The following is an 18,974-nucleotide window of genomic DNA, read 5'->3' as shown; positions in this document are numbered from 1 at the left end:
TTTGAATACACTGTATTTATTTGAAACAGATTCTAAAGAATCTAGTGAGTCTATGTCAAGCCCATCGCATGACAAGTGATACAGGTGTAGGAAAAAAAAAACATTTAAAACAAAATCAAGTGCCATTCAAGCTACTGGAATCGTCCGTTGCCCCCTCACAGGAGGCAGCACAGTATCACTGCAAGATCGAGAAAATTCAGATTCAACTCATTCACAGGAGTCCCACCACACACACTCCATCATAAACCAAAAGTGCAATCTCAATATAAGTCGCCCTGTCGAGCTGTTGGCTGTAGGGTTCTTTTTTATTTTTTTTTTTGACATCTTAACCAGGAAGGAGGGAATCTCAGTTTAGTGCATCTGTGTTTGGGGGTAGAGAGTAAGAAGCCTGTAAAAAAAATAAAGAAAGAGCATGCTACATGTCATCTACGTCCAGCTGAAGATTAAAATGCAAGAAAAATCGTCCCTTGGAACCATGAAGGAGGTACAGAGGCATAAAGGGGCGTACTGGGGGTGTCCAAAGCAGCCCTTAAAGCAGTTTTACCTCGCACCAAAAAGTCTCAGCCCCCGCTACAGGGACCTGCAGCACCCACCCCGTTACTGGTGCTTTCTCTTCGGTGCTCACCGGCCGGGAAGCAGAGCTGGGCTGAGAGCTGGGCAGTTAGTTGGTGTTTTAGTGGGTGTTAAGTGCAAGAGCCCCCCGCAGCATCCCCTCCCCGCCCCACATCGCCCCTACCCCCAAAAAACGTCGCAATCTGGCTAAAGGCATTCTAGACTTTATTAGGGTTCGGTCTGCCCGGCTAGTACAGGTGTCACAAAAACCAAGAAACAAGTTAGTAGAGATACTCGGGTAACTGCAGTAGGTTAGCCTTGGAGGGAGCACCGTGAAGCCCCGGCGTGCCCAGAGCAGCTTTTCGGGAGCGCCTGGTTGCCTTCCCACCTCCCCGGCCGTGCATAGTTAAGTCTGAGATGATGCTCCACGAGAGCGGGCCCCGCAATCCAGGCGTCTCAGAGAGACTTCGTGCTCGGGACACCCAACAGCTTCAAAGCCACATCTGACCAACAGAGCCAAACCCTCCAGACACAGAGGGTTTGTTCAGAAAATACATACTTTTTTTTTTCCACCCCCCTCCAAGGCCAACTGACTCTCACACAGAGCCCCGGTCTCCACTTCTAGCTAGGAGAAGGAATTTCAAATGCTACCGATGGCTCACACGTGGGGTCACTCAGCTGGGAAGAGGCTGTTTTGGGGACAGGAGGCAAGATCCCAGCCCTGGGAGAAGAGATCCTGGAAGAGGTCTGCTCTTCTCCTGGAAGGACACAGGCTCCAGCCCCCAGAACAGCCGGAGATAACGGGCTCATTAACCAGGTTTGTGCTTCAAGGACAAGCCTCAGCCTCCCAGATAACCCAGCCGGCCTCTGGCTTTGGGCATTAAAACCACACTGCAAGCCAAAAAGAAAACAGCATTTCAAATTCTCCTAGAAAAATCCACGGTTTGGTACAGCAGCCTAGGGCAGGTTCCTGGACAGATCTGCCTCATCGTTTAGGGACACAATTAACATTTTGGCACTGCAGACTCGGGAGCTTCAATAAATTCATCAGTAGGTCCCTGCTGCCTTGTCTCCACGAAGCTTCGCCCAGCATTTTCCACCATGCACTTTCCCTCCCTCCTCCCCCCCCCCTCAAGTTTTAGGCATTTACAAGCCCACCCTTGTTTATGCAACTCAGCTTTGAGAGCTATTTGCTACAGCTGGTCCTTCACAGGCAGCAAGCCATGCCAAAAAAACCTCAGCAACACATAACCTGCAGTCCCATCCTTGCTTCAGCGAGGTTACTAGAAATGATCTCACGACCCTCCCTCCCCAACAGAAATATTTTCCTCTCGGGACATCCCACTCAAGCTCTTGGGATGCCAGCCCCTGCAAAAAAAAAAAAATAAAGGTTTACAGTACAGTTGTGTTTATATTGTTACAGGCACTTAAACAGGATTCTTTGGTCCTTCAAAGGAATTAGCCACTCTGGCTTCTGGCTTCAGAAACCACAAGTCTGCACTCCCATAACACCTCCTGCACTAAAAAATAATTCGGATCCGCTTCAGGGCAGTGCAGCTCTACCTTACTGTAATTCTACAATCTCCCCACACACACACCCACCCCCCCCCGTTGCCCACAGAATTCGGGAAGCCGTCAAGTCTCCCCGTAAACGTCCCCGTAAACGTCATCTAGCTTCCATCGCACTGCACATCCCATCACAGTGTACAGCAGGCAGGTCTCGTCCCGACCATCCCAGGAACAAGACGCTCGAGCCAAGAGTCCAGGAAAAAAAACAACAAGTTTCCTCTCGGTGCAGTCTTGGGGAGGGTCCCCCCCTCCCTCCCCGCTCCCCAAGGCAAGGCAATACCTCGGGGGACAGCCCCTGGAGCTTGTCCCGGCTCAGTTACAGGGAAGCCACGTTGGGTAGGACTGACTGCAAGGCAGGAAGGGCTGCACGTGGGTCACGTAGTAGTTGAAGTTTATTTCGCTGACGTAGGGAGCTGGCTGGTAGAAGCAGGTAACGTTTGTGACGGTGGGGATGATGTTCTGCTCAGCCAGGACCCTCACGGCCAGCATGGCAATGAGGTTCAGGGTCTGCCTCCTCTCGTGTCCCATGAGGCAGACCGTGCTCTCATTGACCACCCTGTGGAGGGTCATCAAATAGTCATATCTTTTGCTCTCCATCCCGACAAAGTGGCTCTGGAGGTAGCACTCCAGCTTCCTCTGCTGCTCGCCGATGTCGGAGAAGTCTATGAAAAACCTGGAGCACATGTACCTCTGTAACGCCTTCATATCCACTTCCAGCTTGGGCTTAAACCCCCTGACCAGGAGGTTGCAGTACTTCAGAAGCCCCCCGCCTCGGATCTCCTCGGGGTTCCTGGTGGCGATGACCCTGCTGCGGAGGTGCTCCATGGCCTCCTCGAAGTCCCCGTACATGCTCTCCCCGGTCACCGTGGGGTGGAAGTTCTCGGCCATGGGGTTCTCTGAACACTCCCCAAACAGCAGCAGCGAATCCAGGATGATCTGGAAGGAATCCACGCTGAACTCGAACTGCCGTCGGAGAGAGTCCACGAACTTGAGCTCCACGTTCTTCCCGCTGTTGTTGGACAGGGAGATGAGGCTCCAGCGGTCGGTCTCGTTGCACACCTTGACCAGCTTCTGCACGTAGGCCTCCTTCAGGGTCACGGGGGTGATCTTGTCTTTGTTGACGCCTTCCGGGAGGAAATCCAGCAGGCAATCCATGACCACGTCCTTCACCTGCTGGAAGACGTCTTCGGTCTTCAGATCCACGCCAAAAATGAGGTCCAGGTCTTTGTACCCCAAGCCGCTGTCTTGGTGGAGGACGTGGCTGGCTGCCGAGCCGTTCAGCCTCACGTTATGGACTGCGATTCCTTTCTTCTCCAGGCGACTACGGACAACCTGAGAGAGAGAAACGTGGTGAGAAGCAGGCAAACGCTCCTGGAACGGCCCCGCTACAGCAGCAGGATTGGCTCCCTCTGCTCATACGGGTCACCCCAAGGCAAGACAGCAAAATAAGAAGCTAATCCATTAGAAATAGGTGGCTTTGGAAGGTTTCCAGAGCCTTGAGGGTGACCCAGCCCCAACTGCTGGGGGGTCCCACTCACCCCTTTGAGTTAGGGGGCTCCTGGTGTACAGGAGCAGCTCCTGGGAGTGCTGAAGGGCAGAGTTTGCTCTTCCCTGCCTTCCCCCACCGAGGGTGAGATGTTCCCTAAATCAACCCCATCTCTGCTCACCCAAGGGAGGAGCAGCCAGCCAGCCTTCCCTCTAGGACCAGATTTAATCAGGGCACCCACCCACCCCGGCCATCCCTTTACCTGTCAGCATTCATCAGAAGCAACCCAAAACGCCCGAGCTGCTCCAAAGCCCCAGCCAGGTGTCTCCGAGTTCGTGTCCTAACTAGTAAGTGTATCCTAACAATTTCCAGTGTGTCAGAGCTTCGTGCCGAACTTGGCGTGCTATCAAGCACAGGAGGCAGCTTTCATCTTCGGGGTGTTACTTCCCTGATTTTAATGCTGCCTGCTCAGTGCTGGCACACCCACCCGACCTGCGGAGCTTTGTTCGCTCGGCAGGGCGCTGAATCACTCGCCCGATTACTTAACATGCAGGAGGCTGAAATAACCCCAAGACCAGAAGATCAACCGCTCTGGACACCAGCTTGTAATTTGAGTGTCACCGAGCCCAGGGGACGAGGCTCACGTCCCCCCGCCAGCTCGTCCCACCTCCCGTCACTTTCATGTCCCTCCCCAGCCACCACCCGGAGCCCTGCGAGCCTCATCCTGCTCACCCAGCGCACGGCTGGAGCTTGAAAGAGCCCAAGCTCGGGCTCCAAATGGAGACGTTATCTCCCGAGAAGCCAGTCTGACCGGGCTACTCGGCCCCATGAGGCTGTCCCGGAGCCCCACAGAAATGCAAAACCTCATCGAGGAGCTCAAATTGGCTCAGCCCTGTTCTTTTGGGGGATGCTGAGAGTTGGGTCTGCAGCAGGACTGCCCCCAAAACTCAGTCTGCAAGCAGCAGGGGGTGAAGGGCTCCAGCAGGCAGCCCCCTGTGCAGGGAGGAGACGTTTCGGCAGGGTTTTGGGAGCGTTTTTGTATCAACTTGTTAAACCCTAAGTTCAGGGCGCTGCGAAATCTCCTGATGCAGCTACTCTGCTGGCATTTCCCCACTGCTCCCTGACATTAGGAACTGCTGCTCGGGCTGGAAATGCGCCAGGGCTCGTGGCCAGCCCGATGGCCGTGGTCACATGCCAGGCACCAGTTAACCAGTGAGCTATTCACCATCGGAAGTCCCAAGTCCCCCACGGACGCATTTGTTCTCCAAGGCAGGCAGTGCCCAGAACCAGATTTGCTCCTGAAATAAGGCGCTGGGTTATTCCTACATGTAGAAAACAGCTCTGAGCTGACCCTAACGAGCTCTTGGTGGGACACTGCTGCAGTCACCAAGCTGCTGGCGCAGGCACGGCTCCACGGTGCTGCCTGGTAGGGGTTAGGGGTTGTTCTACCTGGTTTAATGCAAGATGGGACGCAGGTCACAAGTGTCGGGTACAGATCCAGGTGTTGATCCTAGCTAGGATCCCATTTCAGATTGATTTCCCAGCCACAATCAAAGATTGTTGCTTAATATCTCCCTGGGCAAGGCTCGGGACCTACAGACCCATGACCCTGGGCAGACAGCTCTGCATACACAAGAACCATTGAGGAAGAGTGGAAAAAACTACTGAATTACAGAAAACCCCACCAGAAGGGGCAAACCACACCCAATTTGGCCCCAGAGGAGCCCAGACAGCCCCAGCACCCCAGGATGAGCACCCCCAGCCCCAACGCGGAGCGCACCCGGAGTCACTCCCTGGCTGCAGGGGGTGCAGGTATGTGCTCTCCCCCTGGGGGTTGGATATTTGGGGGGTTATGCAGCTGCTGACCTGCTTCCCGAAGCAGCACCCCACCTGGGGTGTGGGTCAGCTAATTGCTCGCCAGCCCTGTGCCTGCCCTCGACCTGCCGCTTCCCACCGCAAGCCCGAGCCACGGGCACGCACCAAACGAGTGCCTTTGGGGTGGCTCACATGGTTAGTCAGCCCTAAACACAGGGGGCAGCACACCAGCCCCTTGCTGCATCTCGAGGTGCTGGTGGCATTCACAGCATCCTTTTGGGCAGCTTCAGCACCAAAAAATCCAGCTCGCTGGGGGGACATCTGATGCTGCCCCACATCAGGGGGGGTTAAGGACACTGGGGCTTGTCCAGCCCTTCCTGACCCCAAGGCAACACCTTAGGGTCAGCTCCCATCTTCTGCTCTGCATAAAACCTCGGGAACACGGGCATGCAGAGCTCCTGCCCCCAGCAGATGCAGCAGGAACTCGAGGAATTTGGAGTCAGCCTCGCTGGAGCGTCACTCGCCCGTTCCCAGGCAGAAATACTCCCCCAGCAGCCCAGGCCCCCCCCGATCCTCACCTTCGGTTTATTGTGAAGCCGGTTTGCTCGTGGCTTCGTGAGCAGCCTTTTTAATTAGAAGCCGGCATTGCCCGATTTTTTACATTTGATGAGTCATTACCGAGGCACGAAGTTACCTCCCCACCATGAATATGCAGCAGCGTAGCCGAGCTGCACGGCCAGTTGAATATTACACGCAGTTATTGCTTTATGGTTGAACTAACAGGAACTCTTCGACGACGTTAATCGGGGGGGGACACTGCGTGCCACGACCCCGAGGACACTTGGGGCTGCCACCCCCGCACCGGCTGCCCCCCAGTGCCCAGTACTCAAAGGCTGGGGGGGGAAACTGGGAGGCAGGGAGCAACTGGGGGAGGCCCTGCAGGTACTGGGGGGGCCTTGCAGGTCCTGGGGGGTCTGTCCAACACCCTGATCCCACCATGTCCTGGTGGTCCCAAGGCACTGGGGGGGCAGAATGGTGTTGTCCCCCCCAGGGGGGGGTCCCAGGGGACCCCAGGAGGGTCCCTGCTGGAACTGGGGGGGTCCCAAGGGGGCTCTGCCCACTGCAGCCACTCCAATCCCACCACATCCCAGTGCTCCCAAGGCACTGGGGGGGGAGGGCAGGATGGCTCTGCCTACTCCAGAGGGGTCCCCACCAGTACCGGGGGGGTCACCGGGTGGTCCCAGCCCCCACCACCACCCTGACCCCACCGTGTCCCAGTGCTCCCCCAGTCCCGGGGGGGTCCAAATTGGGGTCCCTACCGATATGAGGAGTGCTCATCCCCCCCCCACCACCCCGACCCCATCACACCCCGGTGCTCCCCGGGTCCCGGGGTGGGTGGGGGGGTCCCCGGTCCTCACCTGCACGATCGTGCGCGGCCGCACCGAGAGCGTGGGGAAGTTGCCGCGGCCGTGGATGGGCACAGCCTCGCCCAGGATCTGGTCCAGCCGCTGCACCTGCTCCCATGTCAGGACGCTGAACCGGCCCCCACCGCTGCCGCCGCTGCTGCTGCCGCCGCCGCTTTCCGCCGCCTGCCCCCCGGAGCCCGCAGCGGGCCCCCCCGGTGCCGCCGCCAGCATCACCGCCGAAAACCCCGCGGAAATGGGGAAAACGGGAGGAAAAAAATTTTTTTTTTTTTTTTAAATTAATGACAAACGAAGCGGCGCGGGGAGCTGCGGGCGGAGGAGGCGGCGGCGGCGGCCCCGGGGGGATGCTGAGCCCGGCCCAGCCACGCTCCGCTCCGCTCCGCCCGCCGCCGGCCGCGCTCGGCACTGCGCTCGCCCGCGCCCCTCCGCCGGTTTATATAGCCCCCCGGCCGCGCCCCCTCATTGGTCCGGTCTCTCCGCCAATCGCTGCCCGCCGCCGCCGCTCCTCTGGCTCTGCCATTGGTCGCAGTTAGGGGTTGGGGAGCGCCGCGGAGCCAATCGAGGGAAAGGGGCGGGGAAAGAGGCGGGGTGCAGAGGGGAGGGGCGGGGCTCTGCCGCCTTGTCCCGCCCCCTGAGCGCGGGAGGGCGGCGGCTTAAAGGGGCCGCAGCACGGGGGGAGGGGTGGGGGGCTCCTGCACAGGGCCCCGCTGCTGCCCCACTGGTTCCCAGTTGACATCCCACTGGTGCCCCATTGACATCCCATTGATGCCCCATAGGCTTCCCATTGATGTCCCATTAACTCCCTATAGATATCCCATTGCTGCCCCATTGACCTCCCATTACTTCCCCATTGACCTCCCATTACTGCCCCATTGCTACCCCATTAATTCCCCATTGACGTCCCATTAGTTTCCCATTGACATCCCATTGCTGTCTCATTGATTCCCCATCAATTCCCCATTGACATCTCATTAATTCCCCATTGACACCCCATTGTTGCCCCATTGATACCCCATTAATTCCCCATTGACCTCCCATTGCTGCCCCACAGGCATCCCATTGCTGCTCCGTTCATTCCCCATTGATTTCCCATTGACGATCCACTGACACCCCATGGCCTGGTGCCCCACAGCCCCGTGCCCTACAACCTCCTACTTGCCACCCCATGCCCCTTGTTCCCTCGCCAGCAGCATCCCTGGACACTGGGGGGGTGACACCAGGGGGTGACACCAGGGGGTGACACCGGGGGGTGACACCAGCAGGGACAGAGCCCCCCAAGCAGGCTGCCGATGCCCAGCGCCTCCTGCCCCAGGAGCTCAGCCCCAGACCCTAAACCCGGCCCCAAACCCCACTCCCGGCCACCCACCATTGTCATCCCCGCCATGCCCATGGCCTTAAAACCCTTTCCTCGCCCATATAAGCCCGGATCCCTTTCCCCAATCACCTCGGTGCCCGACCATCACCGACTTATTTTAACACCTCCACTTTTCCCACAGCTGCCCGTGGGGTCAGCCATACACCCACAAACCCCAACCCCGCAGTCCCCAAACGGGGGCACCTCATTTTGGGGAGCCCCTGCAGAGCCCTTCGAGGCCGTGTTTCCGGAGCTGAGGTTTCCTCTTGGGTTTTCTCCTCCTCCAAGGGTTTCCCTGCACAGGGGTCTCCCAGAAATGCTGGAATTCCTGAAAAAAAAAAAAGGGCTCAGAAATGGGGGAATTGGGGTTTTGGGGGGGATTGGGGTGCAGGAGCATCCTCGGCATGGGCTGGTGCTGCAGGGGAGAGGCGGCACTGCGTGTCCCCAAAGCCAGGTCCCTCCAAACCTTCCCAACCCTGTGACACACAGCGTGCCTCAGGGCGGTGACACGGTGCCAGGGGTCCCCAGGGGTCCCCATGGAGCAGGGGGGGCCCCAAATCCCGTGTACCTGCCCTGTCCGGGGCTCCGTGTGCCCCAGCTCGGCGCTGTCCCCGTATTGGGGTTTCGCTCCCCTGCCGGCGCAGTCGGGGCATCTCCCCACGGGGATTAACGCTGCTCCCAGTTACACCCACACCACATGAGGAGGGTGTCACTGGTGCAGGACGCAGCCCAGCTCCTGCCCCGAGCTCAGCGCCCCATTCCCGTGGCACTGGGGACCCCTGGAAGGGGCGCGGGGAGCCCACGGGTGGGCCGGGTGCTGCGCCGCGCACCGGCCGTGGGGATGAAGGGGGCACCGGGGCCACCCTGCGGGGTGTGAGGGGACGGTGGCAGGGTCACAGCATGATCCCAGGACAGGATCGGGGTGGTGGGGAGGATCGGAGGTGGTTTGGATGTGGGGTGATGGCAGGAGGGGGGTGATGGGTGCCAAAAAGAAGCTGGCGAGCAGCTGGGGGGCACACATGGCACGGCCAGGGGACAGGGGCAGGGGTCAAGGGACAGGAGACAGGGGACAGGAGACAGGAGACAGGGCACAGGGGACAAGGGACAGGGGACAGGGGACAAGGGACAGGCACGCTGGTGGCCCCGGAGAAAACCCCGTGCCATTAAAAAGCGCTGACGCGCCCCGGCCGGACTGGCTGGGTGGCTGGGTGACATCCACCCCCAGCAGCACCCCAAAAAGCCGCCGCGAGCAAACGGCCCCGCCACCATTTCCTTCCAGCTCAGCGAGGCCCGGCCAGGATTTGCTCGTTTGTTTTGCCAGCAATTAAGGGCTAATCACCGTCTCGGGGTGACGGATGGAGGGGTCCTGCCCCCCGCACCCCAGACTTTGTAGGCGCAGCGGTGCGGGGTGGCCGGGTGGCACCGGGGTTGTGCCGGCACCCACATGGGGTGGCACGGGGCTGGGGGACACAAAAGGGAGGTGGAGCCCTTTTTTGGGGCCATTTTCCAGCCTATTGGGTAATTTACCCACCCGGGGAGCCGGGCGTGCAGGAGCAGGGTGTGGGGCTGGGAGGGCAAAAAGCCGAACCTAGAGGGGAGACCTCGGGGAGTCCCCGAGCCGCGTGGGACCGGCTCTGCCCTCCGTTCCCCAGGGCGTGTGCCACCTCCCTGAGCACGCAGCGGGGACCAAGCCCTTCTCCCAGAGCCACCTCCGTCACCCCGCGTCACCCCGGGGAGCAGCAGCGCTCCCCATGGGGCGGGGGAGCTCCTCCTCCACGGCAAACCCCGGCATCGACACCGCGCGCTGCGGCCATCCCCGTGTACCCACTGCCTGTCCCCATACACCCACAGCTTGTCCCCATATACCCACCGACTGTCCCTGTGCACCCACTGTCCCCATACACCCACTGCCTGTCCCCATGCACCGACTGACTGTCCCCAGGCACCCACAGCCTGTCCCCATGTACCCACTGTCCCCATACACCCACTGTCCCCATACACCCACTGTCCCCATATACCCACTGACTGTCCCCATACACCCACAGCCTGTCCCCAATCCCATGGCAGCTGTCCCCATATGCACACCAGCTGTCCCCATGCACCCACTGTCCCCATACACCCACCGCCTGTCCCCAAGCACCCACTACCTGTCCCCAGGCACCCACTGTCCCCATATACCCACCGCCTGTCCCCAAGCACCCACAGCCTGTCCCCATGAACCCACTGTCCCCATATACCCACTGCCTGTCCCCATACACACACTGCCTGTCCCCATGCTCCCACCGCCTGCCCCTATGCACCCACTGTCCCCATATAACCACTGCCTGTCCCCATACACCCACTGCCTGTCCCCATGCACCCACTGCCTGTCCCCAATCCCATGGCAGCTGTCCCCATATGCACACCAGCTGTCCCCATGCACCCACAGCCTGTCCCTATGCACCCACTGTCCCCATATACCCACAGCCTGTCCCTGTGCACCCACCACTTGTCCCCACGCACCCTCTGCCTGTCCCCTTGCCCCCACTCCCTGTCCCCATGCCCCCCCCATCTGTCCCCACGCAGACCCCAGCCATCCCCTTGCGCACATCACTGTCCCTGTGCACAACCCCAGGTGCCGCCGTCCCCACACACGTGCCACCATCCCCAGGCCCTTTGTGCCATCCCCCCCCACACACGTGCCACCATCCCTGTGCCCGAGCCGCCGTCCCCGCACACGTCCCCGCTGTGGACTTAGGAGGTGGGTCCCATCCCTGCAGCCTCCTTCAGCAAACACGTCTCCCGGCCACCTCCTGTTTGCGGGTGGCCACCGGCCCCGCTCCCTCCCGAGCAGCCCCGTGCCTGGCACGGCCGGGCCCCGAGGTGACACCGCTGGCAGCAGGGACCCCGAGGGCACCCCGGGGCTCCCGGTCCTGTGGGGTGATGGCTTCGTGCTCCGGGGAGAGGAGGTGAGGGTGAGGAGGGTGAGGTGAGGGTGAGGAGGAGAAGGGGAGGATGAGGAGGATGAGGTGAGGAGGAGGAGAATGAGGTGAGGAAGAGGAGAAGAAGCTGAGGATGAGGAAGATGAGGTGAGGAGGAGGAGGAAGAGGTGAGGATGAGGAAGACAAGGCGAGGATGAGGAGAAATTGAGGATGAAGAGGATGAGGTGAGGATGAAGAGGAGAAGGTGAGGATGAGGAAGACGAGGTGAGGGCACCGGTGTGGCAGGGGGAGTGGCACTGCTCTGCTTTGCAGAGGTGAAGGAGTTGGCTGATTTCTGCCTAATTCACCCTAAAAGCCAAAAGAGGGAAAAGAAACCTGGGGGTTTGGCTCCTGGGGGCGGTTTGGGAGACGGTTGTGTTGCTCCCCCCCATTCCACTGACCCCCAACTCCTGCAGTGCCTCACCTGGAGCAGGTGGGGAAACTGAGGCAGGGCGTGCAGCACACACACACCCCCCCCATCCTGCCCCCCCCAGACCCCGGGCACCCCCATGTGCGGCACCTCCACGAGGCGATGTCCCCGTGCCAGCCGTGGCAGGTCCAAATTTGTCACCACCTGGATTTGGGGGAACCGTGGTGCCTCTGCTCAGAGCCCAGGGTCCCTGTGGGACCACCCCCAGCCCCCCCAGCCCCCCCAGCCCCAGCTGCCTCTCGGAAATCCCGATAACTGGTGGTGGCCACGATGCCACCCAGCGAGGTCGGGAGTCACCGAGGGCCACCACCAAGGGGCTGAGATGAAAGGCGCTGCGGGAGCGCATGGTGTCATCACGGCGGTGACACAGGGCTGGGGAATGGCACCCGGCACCTCCCCGGGGCACAGCGGGGGACACGGCCCCTGGGTGTCCCCGGAGAGGTGCCGGGAGCAGCCACTGAGCCCCATCCCAGCTGCCTGAGCCACGCCGGGGCTGTCACCGTCACCGTCACCATCACCGTCACCATCCAGGGAGGATTCTGGCCTTTCTGTTTGATTTTTTATTTTATTTTTCAGGCCCAAGGTGATGGCACCAGGTGGTGGCACCGCTGGGGGAAAGCAGGGACCCAGCCGCGAGCTCGGTTCCAGGCAGCTGCTGAGTCCCGGGCTGGTGACAACGGTGGGGACTTCATGGCCATGGCCCTTCCCGAGGGATTTTTTTTGGGGCTGGTGTTCGGTGCAGGACCCAGCCTGGGGTGTGCAGAGCTCGTTGTGGTGTGCCTGGAGCATCGGGAAGGCCGGGAGCTTTTGGGGTAAATTATCAGCAGATCCGGCCAAGCCGAGGAGGCTCCTGCAAAGCGGTCACCGATGTGCTGGGCTGTCCCCAAATTGGACACTACAGAAGCTGATTGAGCTGAGACGGGGCCCGAGCACCAGGACGAGAGCATTAGGGATGGGGAGAACCCCCCCACGCTATGGGGTCACCAGCAACCAGTCCCTGCCCGTGCCTGACCCCATGGGATGCTCAGGACTTGAGCCGCCCCGTGAGCTGCGGGGCTCCCGGCCCCATCCCCTGGGAGAACCTCATCATGGGGCTGCCACAGCTCCGCCGTGGGTGCAGGGAGGAGGAGGAAGGCTCGGAGGAAGGAAAAATTTGCTCTGCCTGGGCTTTGTGCCACACCTCGGGGAGGGAAACTGAGGCACGGGGAGCCCAGCGGCCCTGGCTCGGGCAGATTCCTGCAGCTGCAATGGACAAGGGTGGCCCGATCAGGGTCCTGCTGCTCCCCCTCTCCTTGGCACTGGTGACTGGGGAGGGGGGAGAGGGGAAACTGGGGGCTCAGGCAGGGCACGGGGACATGGCACGGCCACGGGCACCGCGGGTTTGGGGACACTCGCCGGGACCCATCCACCCCGTGGCCTCGCTGCGTGCGCTTCAGCAGTTGCTCAGCGGTGACAGCCCATCCCTGGAGGGATTATTAGTTCCTCCCTCATTAAGAAAACTTACTCACCCCCCCGACAGAAACAAGAATATCCTGGAAATGCCTTTGTTTGGCGAGCTCTCGCATTAAAGCTATGAGCAGAACGGGGAGGGCGGCTGCACGTGATGCAGCCCGGCACGTGTGGCGGGCGAGAGGCTCGCACCCAGCCGCAGCCCGGGGCTGCCCCGAGCTCTGCTGTCACCCCCTGTGCCCGGTTTGGTGGCCGTCACCGTGCTGCCGGGCTGTGCCAGCACCTCCCAGCACACCCAGCACCAGACCCCCAGTGCAGCCCTGGGGACCCGCGGCACCCCAAACCCCGTGCAGGGCGAAAAGGACGGCACCCGCTGTCACCGTGCTGCCCCGAGGGAGCCATCAGGAAGCCCCACGGAGCAGCAGCGGGGCCGAATCCAGCCCTGAGACGCACGGGGGACCCTGGGCTTCAGGTATTTTAAGCAGATGAGCAACGCCAGCGCTTATGTGCTTGCTGGATTGTAGGAGCGTGAGTCACGGCCGCGCTGAATCAGAGCTGTAATGCGCCGCGGTGAAACACGCTCGAGTTATGGCCACCTAAAAGCCAGGGGGGAGAGGGAGCCCCGAGGGATGGGGGCTTTGGGGTCAGGGCTGCTGCATGGTCCCGTTCTGGGGATGGGGGAATCGTCCCCCAGTGCCCAGCTGGGTGAAGGGTGTGGGTCCCGGGCAGGGTGTTGGGGACCCTCCACGCCTGACGCCGCACACTGGCCGTGCTGGTGGCCCTGTGGCCATGCTGGTGGCCCTGTGGCTGTGCTGGTGGCCCTATGGCCGTGCTGGTAGCCCCATGGCCACGCCAGCTTCCCCAGCAGCAGGGCCCAGAGCGGTCCCCAAGGCCCTGTGTTAATCACAGGCTCCCGACCAGCCCGACCAGGCGGGTGACACGCTCCCCGCTCCCCGGCACGGCACGACGCCAGCCCTGCGCTTCCCCATCCCAATTATAAACAAAAACCAAAAGAGGAGGGAGGTTGGGAGCACAAATCAGACATCCCTACAGCTACAGGTTTACAGGAGGGCCTCATCCTGCAGTTTGGGCAGCCAGAGACCCAGCTGGCTTCTAGCTGGCGGGGCAGGAGGGGTCCCCATGTCCCCAACCCCAGCGCCGGGCACCTCACGCACCCACAGCAGAGCTGCTGCCCCAGCACAGCTCCCCGGGCCAGGAGGGTGAGCTGAGGGCAGAAATTTGGGCACGGATCTGAGATGGGGGAGCACAGGCTCAGCCGTGCCCTGCCGCAGGGTCTGTCCTTCCTCCTTGGGGACAGCGTGGGGACAATGCACCGGGGTGGGCACCACCACCACCTCGAGGCTTCCTCCGGGCTCGGCGATGTCCAGCACCCAGATGAGGAGTTCAGGGCTGGGTTTGCCTTCGGGATCCTTTGTGCTGACGGAGCTGGCTCGTGCTGCAGGAGCTGCGGGTGTGGGACTGCCCTGCTGCTCCAGGACGCGCCCGGTGCCGTCACCCATGGGTGCTGGGACAAGCAGCGACGCATCGGGGCTGGTGCGAGCCTGTCGCTGCCCCGCAGGGCCCCCAGAGCCCCGGTGGGAGGTTGAGGGATGGACCCAGCACCCCCACAGAGACCGAAGAGCGAGGTGAGGTCTTGCAGCTGCCCCATGAGACACGGCTGGTGCCCCACGGCAGGGGCAGGAGTCCAAACAGCCGGAAAGAAAACACAAAAAATTAACATTAATTTATTATTCATGAAAAAAAAAAAAAGAACAACAACAAACGAGATTCTCTTTACATGTGTGTGGCTTATTTTTTTTTTTCTTTTTTCTTTTCCTTTTTATACAAGAGAATTTTCATTGCTTTTATTTTTTTTTTTCCTCCTGGAGACAGAGCAGGGCACGCAGGCACACACAGACAGCGACGGTGGGCGCTCGCCCCAGCGGGAGGAAGCTGCGCGGATGCCAGACCCCGGGGCCAGGCACGAGGCAAGGTCCGGGGGTCCCGGAATGGGCACGCACGAAGGCAGCAGGACAGGGACGACGCGTGACAAGGCACGGCACGGGGAAGGGGAGGCAGCTCTGGGCGCCCCCCCCCGGGGTGCTGAGCACCCCATGGCACGTGGTGGGGACCAGGTGGCACACAGGGGACACGATGACATGCTTGAGCACGACGCGGGATGGTCCTGAGCCCAGGGAGGGCTGCGAGCCACCCGAACACCCAAGGCTCCCTCCCAGCAAAGTCTCGGGGCTCGTTTCGAGCTCAGGACCCTCAGCACCCCCCCCAGCTGGCCCCCTCCTGCCAGCTCCCAGCCCCGCTGTGCCCCCGTGCTGGGTGAGCAGCAGGAGCCGGTCCCCAGCTCTTCCCGAGCTCCTCTTGGTCGTGGGGGAAGGAAAAAAACATCCAAACCCTGGAGAAAATACAATCATCCGCACGCCACCTCCCCGCGGACATCGAACCCGGAGCCTGTCTTTGGTTAAGGAGCACCCGGTGCCGTCTGTGCCCCCCGCATGGGATTTTAAGGGGTCGTGCACGGGGCCGGAGCCGTGCTGCCGGGCAGGCGAGGGCAGCAGGAGGTGCTCACCATGGCTCTGAGGCCTCCAGGGCACTCGGTGGTGGCTCGTAGCGGGGTCCCCGAAGGGCTGGGTGACAGGTAGCGGCTCCAGGAGACGAGAGGCATCGAGGCCCACGCTTGTAGGGCCGCTCGGAGCGAGAGGGAAGCCGGGTCCCCCTCGCATGGCTATAGGATATTGAATTGAACAAGACCCGGCGTGAAATGCAGCGCTGGAGGAGGTGCCCCCGGGCAGCAGCCAGCCCCGCAGGGGAAGCAGCCAAGGCAAGGGGACGCCGACACGAGCCCGCGGTCCCCGGGAGGCTGCCGAGGGAGGCGGTCTGCGCCCCAGCCCCCCTCCAGAATCGAGGCGAGGAGGCGGATAAAAAGCGAAGCAAAGGAGAGGCAAAGCCGTGCTGCGAGGCAGCCCCCGCGGGCCCCCCAAATTGTCCAGCCAGAGCCCACGCTGCGCTTGCCAGAGCCACCCTGAGGAGCCGCTCGCTGGTCCTGAGTCAACGCAGGTTGGGGGCAGCCTCTGGGGAAGCCCTGCCGAGGCCTGGCAAGTCCCAGGCCCTGGGATTGTCCGTCCCGTCCCCCCCCCCAGGGCACGGCGGTGCCGGGTGCCCCCGTCCCCTTCACCGCCGGCCGTCCCAGGGGCTCCATCCTGCTCCTCGGGGCCGGTCCGTGGCTTGCTGGGCAGTCCCCGGCCGGCCGGGACGGTCTCTCCTTCCAAAACCCAGCGTGTAGTGATAGAGGAACCAAAAAAGGTGGTGGCGGGGGGGGGGTCAAAGAGAGAAGAACAAACGAAGAGAGAGAGAGAAACCAGACGGAGACGCGCGAGGCTTCCCGCGCTACTGCCCCTTGGGGATGAAGGGCTCCCCTTCCTCCGGCTCCGGCCGAGGCCCCGGGTCGCTCAGGCACCGCAGCATCCGCTGGCTGCTGGGGCTGTCGCTGGTCCCCGGGGTGAAGACGTCGTCAGTGCCCGGGGAGGAAGGCTCCTTCACCCGCATCACCAGCCCCTCCTCATCCTCCTCGGGCGAGGGCGGCAGGCCGCCGCAGCCCTTGGGCACCTCGTTCGACAGATCCACGGACTCCGGGGACTGCGGGGAGGCCGGGTCGATGGTGATGATGGGCAGGTTCTCCGAGTCCGGTTTGGGTTCGTAGGCCAGCGGATCTGGGGGGGGACAGAGAGGTGTCAGGCAGAGCCCAGCTCACGTTTTGCTGCTGTCATGAACAAATTGGGTCAACCTGGGGGGTTCCAGCAGGGAAAGGGGATCTCGGGACCTCCAGCTATAATGCGCTCCAGGTGATTGGGGTCTGGACCCCTGGGCTCACTCCCTTTTGTTTCCGAGATGCTGTTTAAGCCCTTTTTCCCATCTCCACATCCTATTTGGAAAGGCAGCAGCCCGGCTGCCCAGGACTGCAGGGTTTGCACGGGGCGAAGCTGCCCTCTGGTGATTAAACACGGTCTCAGCAAGCACCCAAGCAGCGCAGTGCCGCGTCACGCCGAGCGGGTTACGCTCAGCCTCCTCTCCTCCAAGCTGTCCCCAAAAGCAGAGGGAAGGACACACAGGGCAGAAAAGAGACAAAGCTGGCAAAGTGTGTGTGTGATGGAGAAGCCAGGAGGACAGGGGAAGGTCTGGGTGGTGGGAAATCCTGCTCCTCTCCCCCAGCAGAGATTGAGAACGGTCAGGGAGAGGCAGGGCTGGGAAATACGGCTGCAGGGACAAGGTAAGGGGAGCTCTGGGCAATCCGGGTCAGAGAGCTGGCAGAGGGGACACGGGACAGCCCAGCCTCTGAGTGCTCAGCACCCAAGTGCTCAGCGTGACACCGAGAGCAGCACTTCCCCAGCAGCTCAGCACCACCCTACCTGAGCCGATGCGAGCCCGGGACATGGTGGGCGAGTCGAGCTTGTGAGCCGGCACCGTCAGGTAGGTCGGTTTCTGCAATGAGAGCACAGGGGAGGCACCGTGAGGGGCTGCCTCTGGGCGAGTGGCCGGGATGAACAGGGAAGGGGAAGCCCTCCAGGACCCCAGGCCACAGGAACGAGGAAAATGCAACAGCAGCACGCGGAGAACAAACGCGCGCGTCCTCCCACCCGTGCTGCAAGGACTTGTTGTGAGCCTGGGACGATCAGAGGGCAGATACCCACAGACAGCACACCGCTGTCCTTCCTAGGCTGGGAAGAGCAGCCTTCATTCCTGTCCTCCCCATCCCCGCCCCAGCGTCCCCTCCATACACTTCGTTCCATCTGCCGGGCCTTCTGCCTGCGCAGGAGCATCTGGTTCCAGGCTTCCTCGTAGGGGTCAGCCACAAGCGTGTGCCGGTTGTAGGATCGCAACTGGGAAAATGCCCGAGAAAAGGAGACGGGTTAAAAACCTCGCAGAAAGGCAAAGAAAGGGCTTCTCATTTCCCTTAGGGATGGGATGAAACAGCCACCAGTGGGAACAGAGCGTCCAAGCAGTTTGGTGGCTCGTCCCTTGTACGTTAGCATGGGGTGCCCCATCCTGACCCACCGTGACCCAGCAAGGGTTTAAACACCAAGCTCAGCCAACAAGCCAGCTTTCCCCTCAGCATTGTCCCAAGAGAAAAAGCCTCTTGGGGAGAGAAAGCCAGGCTAAGAACACAAAGGGCTGAGCTCTGGGATGCCCTGGGAGAAACGCAGACCTGGCCCCGAGGGTTTCTGGCTGAAGTTGTGCTGGCCACCCCCAGGGAAGCAAAGAGGGCACGCGGGGTGCAGAGGCACCGTGCAGGGTCATGCCTTACCCTCTGCCTGGTTTTCTGCAGGTTATTGCGGAGGATTTTCCGGATCTCCTCCTCCTTGTCCTTGGACAGGACTGGAATGACGCGCTCCACGGGCACATTCTTGGGGTTGATGTTCCTGCAAGGACGGAGAAGATTCAGAGTCACAGTGGGAGAGCTCATGGCAGGGCTGAAGGGCTGCTTGCACCACGGCCACAAACTGGGAGTGTTCACCCCATAGCCAGGGCCCTTGGGAGGCTCATGGTGGCCAGGGCTGGAGAACTCACTGGATAGAGACCGTGGAGACAGCAGAGGGGATCTTGCCCAAACCCCCGCTCTCCACCAGCTCGATTGCCTGCTTCATCTCCATCTTGTGATAGAAAGCGATGAGCTGGGGCTCCTTGGAGCGCTCCCCTGCAATCAGGCACTTCTTCACGTACTTCTTGTTGAAGCGGTTCAGCCTTCCCGAGGACGCAGGGGAAGAAATAGGACAATACGTCAGTCCTCCCCCCGCCTCAGCACCCGCTCCCTGCTCCCCGCTCTCCTGCTGAGGCCAGCAGCAGGTGGATCATCTCCCTCGAGCACGGGTCAGGAACCCCTCCAGAACCAGGCAGCCTCCAAAAACACCACGCCACTGCTCCT

General features: G+C 61.3%; 2 protein-coding genes across 2 annotated transcripts in view; both read right to left on the bottom strand.

The window, feature by feature from the left end:
* On the bottom strand, positions 1-7,265 carry TENT5B (terminal nucleotidyltransferase 5B). Its single transcript, XM_068657776.1, has 2 exons — positions 6,841-7,265; positions 1-3,453 (listed from the first exon to the last, which is right to left on the bottom strand). Exons 1-2 carry the CDS (start codon positions 7,057-7,059, stop codon positions 2,434-2,436), a joined length of 1,239 nt encoding a protein of 412 aa, XP_068513877.1. The 5' UTR covers positions 7,060-7,265; the 3' UTR covers positions 1-2,433.
* A 7,503-nt stretch (positions 7,266-14,768) lies between these two features.
* Positions 14,769-18,974, bottom strand: part of SLC9A1 (solute carrier family 9 member A1) — a 29,118-nt gene continuing 24,912 nt past the window's right edge. Inside the window, exons 8-12 of the mRNA XM_068657918.1 lie at positions 18,620-18,793; positions 18,357-18,471; positions 17,830-17,931; positions 17,461-17,533; positions 14,769-16,764 (exon numbers count right to left, since the gene is read on the bottom strand). Coding sequence (XP_068514019.1) covers positions 16,442-16,764; positions 17,461-17,533; positions 17,830-17,931; positions 18,357-18,471; positions 18,620-18,793 — 787 coding nt within the window. The 3' untranslated portion in view covers positions 14,769-16,441. The remainder of the gene's footprint in view (positions 16,765-17,460; positions 17,534-17,829; positions 17,932-18,356; positions 18,472-18,619; positions 18,794-18,974) is intronic.

Source organism: Anas acuta, chromosome 21, assembly GCF_963932015.1.
Source record: "Anas acuta chromosome 21, bAnaAcu1.1, whole genome shotgun sequence".
In the NCBI taxonomy this organism is placed as follows: Eukaryota; Metazoa; Chordata; class Aves; order Anseriformes; family Anatidae; genus Anas; species Anas acuta.
Note: the sequence above shows the minus strand (reverse complement) of the source record. Positions and strands in the feature narration are given on the sequence as shown.

What these genes read in the sequence shown, in the direction of transcription:
- TENT5B (XM_068657776.1), bottom strand. Translation starts at nt 7,059, where the DNA reads ATGCTGGCGGCGGCACCGGGGGGGCCCGCTGCGGGCTCCGGGGGGCAG. An exon ending in GGCCGCGCACGATCGTGCAG is followed by an intron (nt 3,454 to 6,840) that starts GTGAGGACCGGG and finishes TCTCTCTCTCAG; the next exon opens with GTTGTCCGTAGTCGCCTGGA.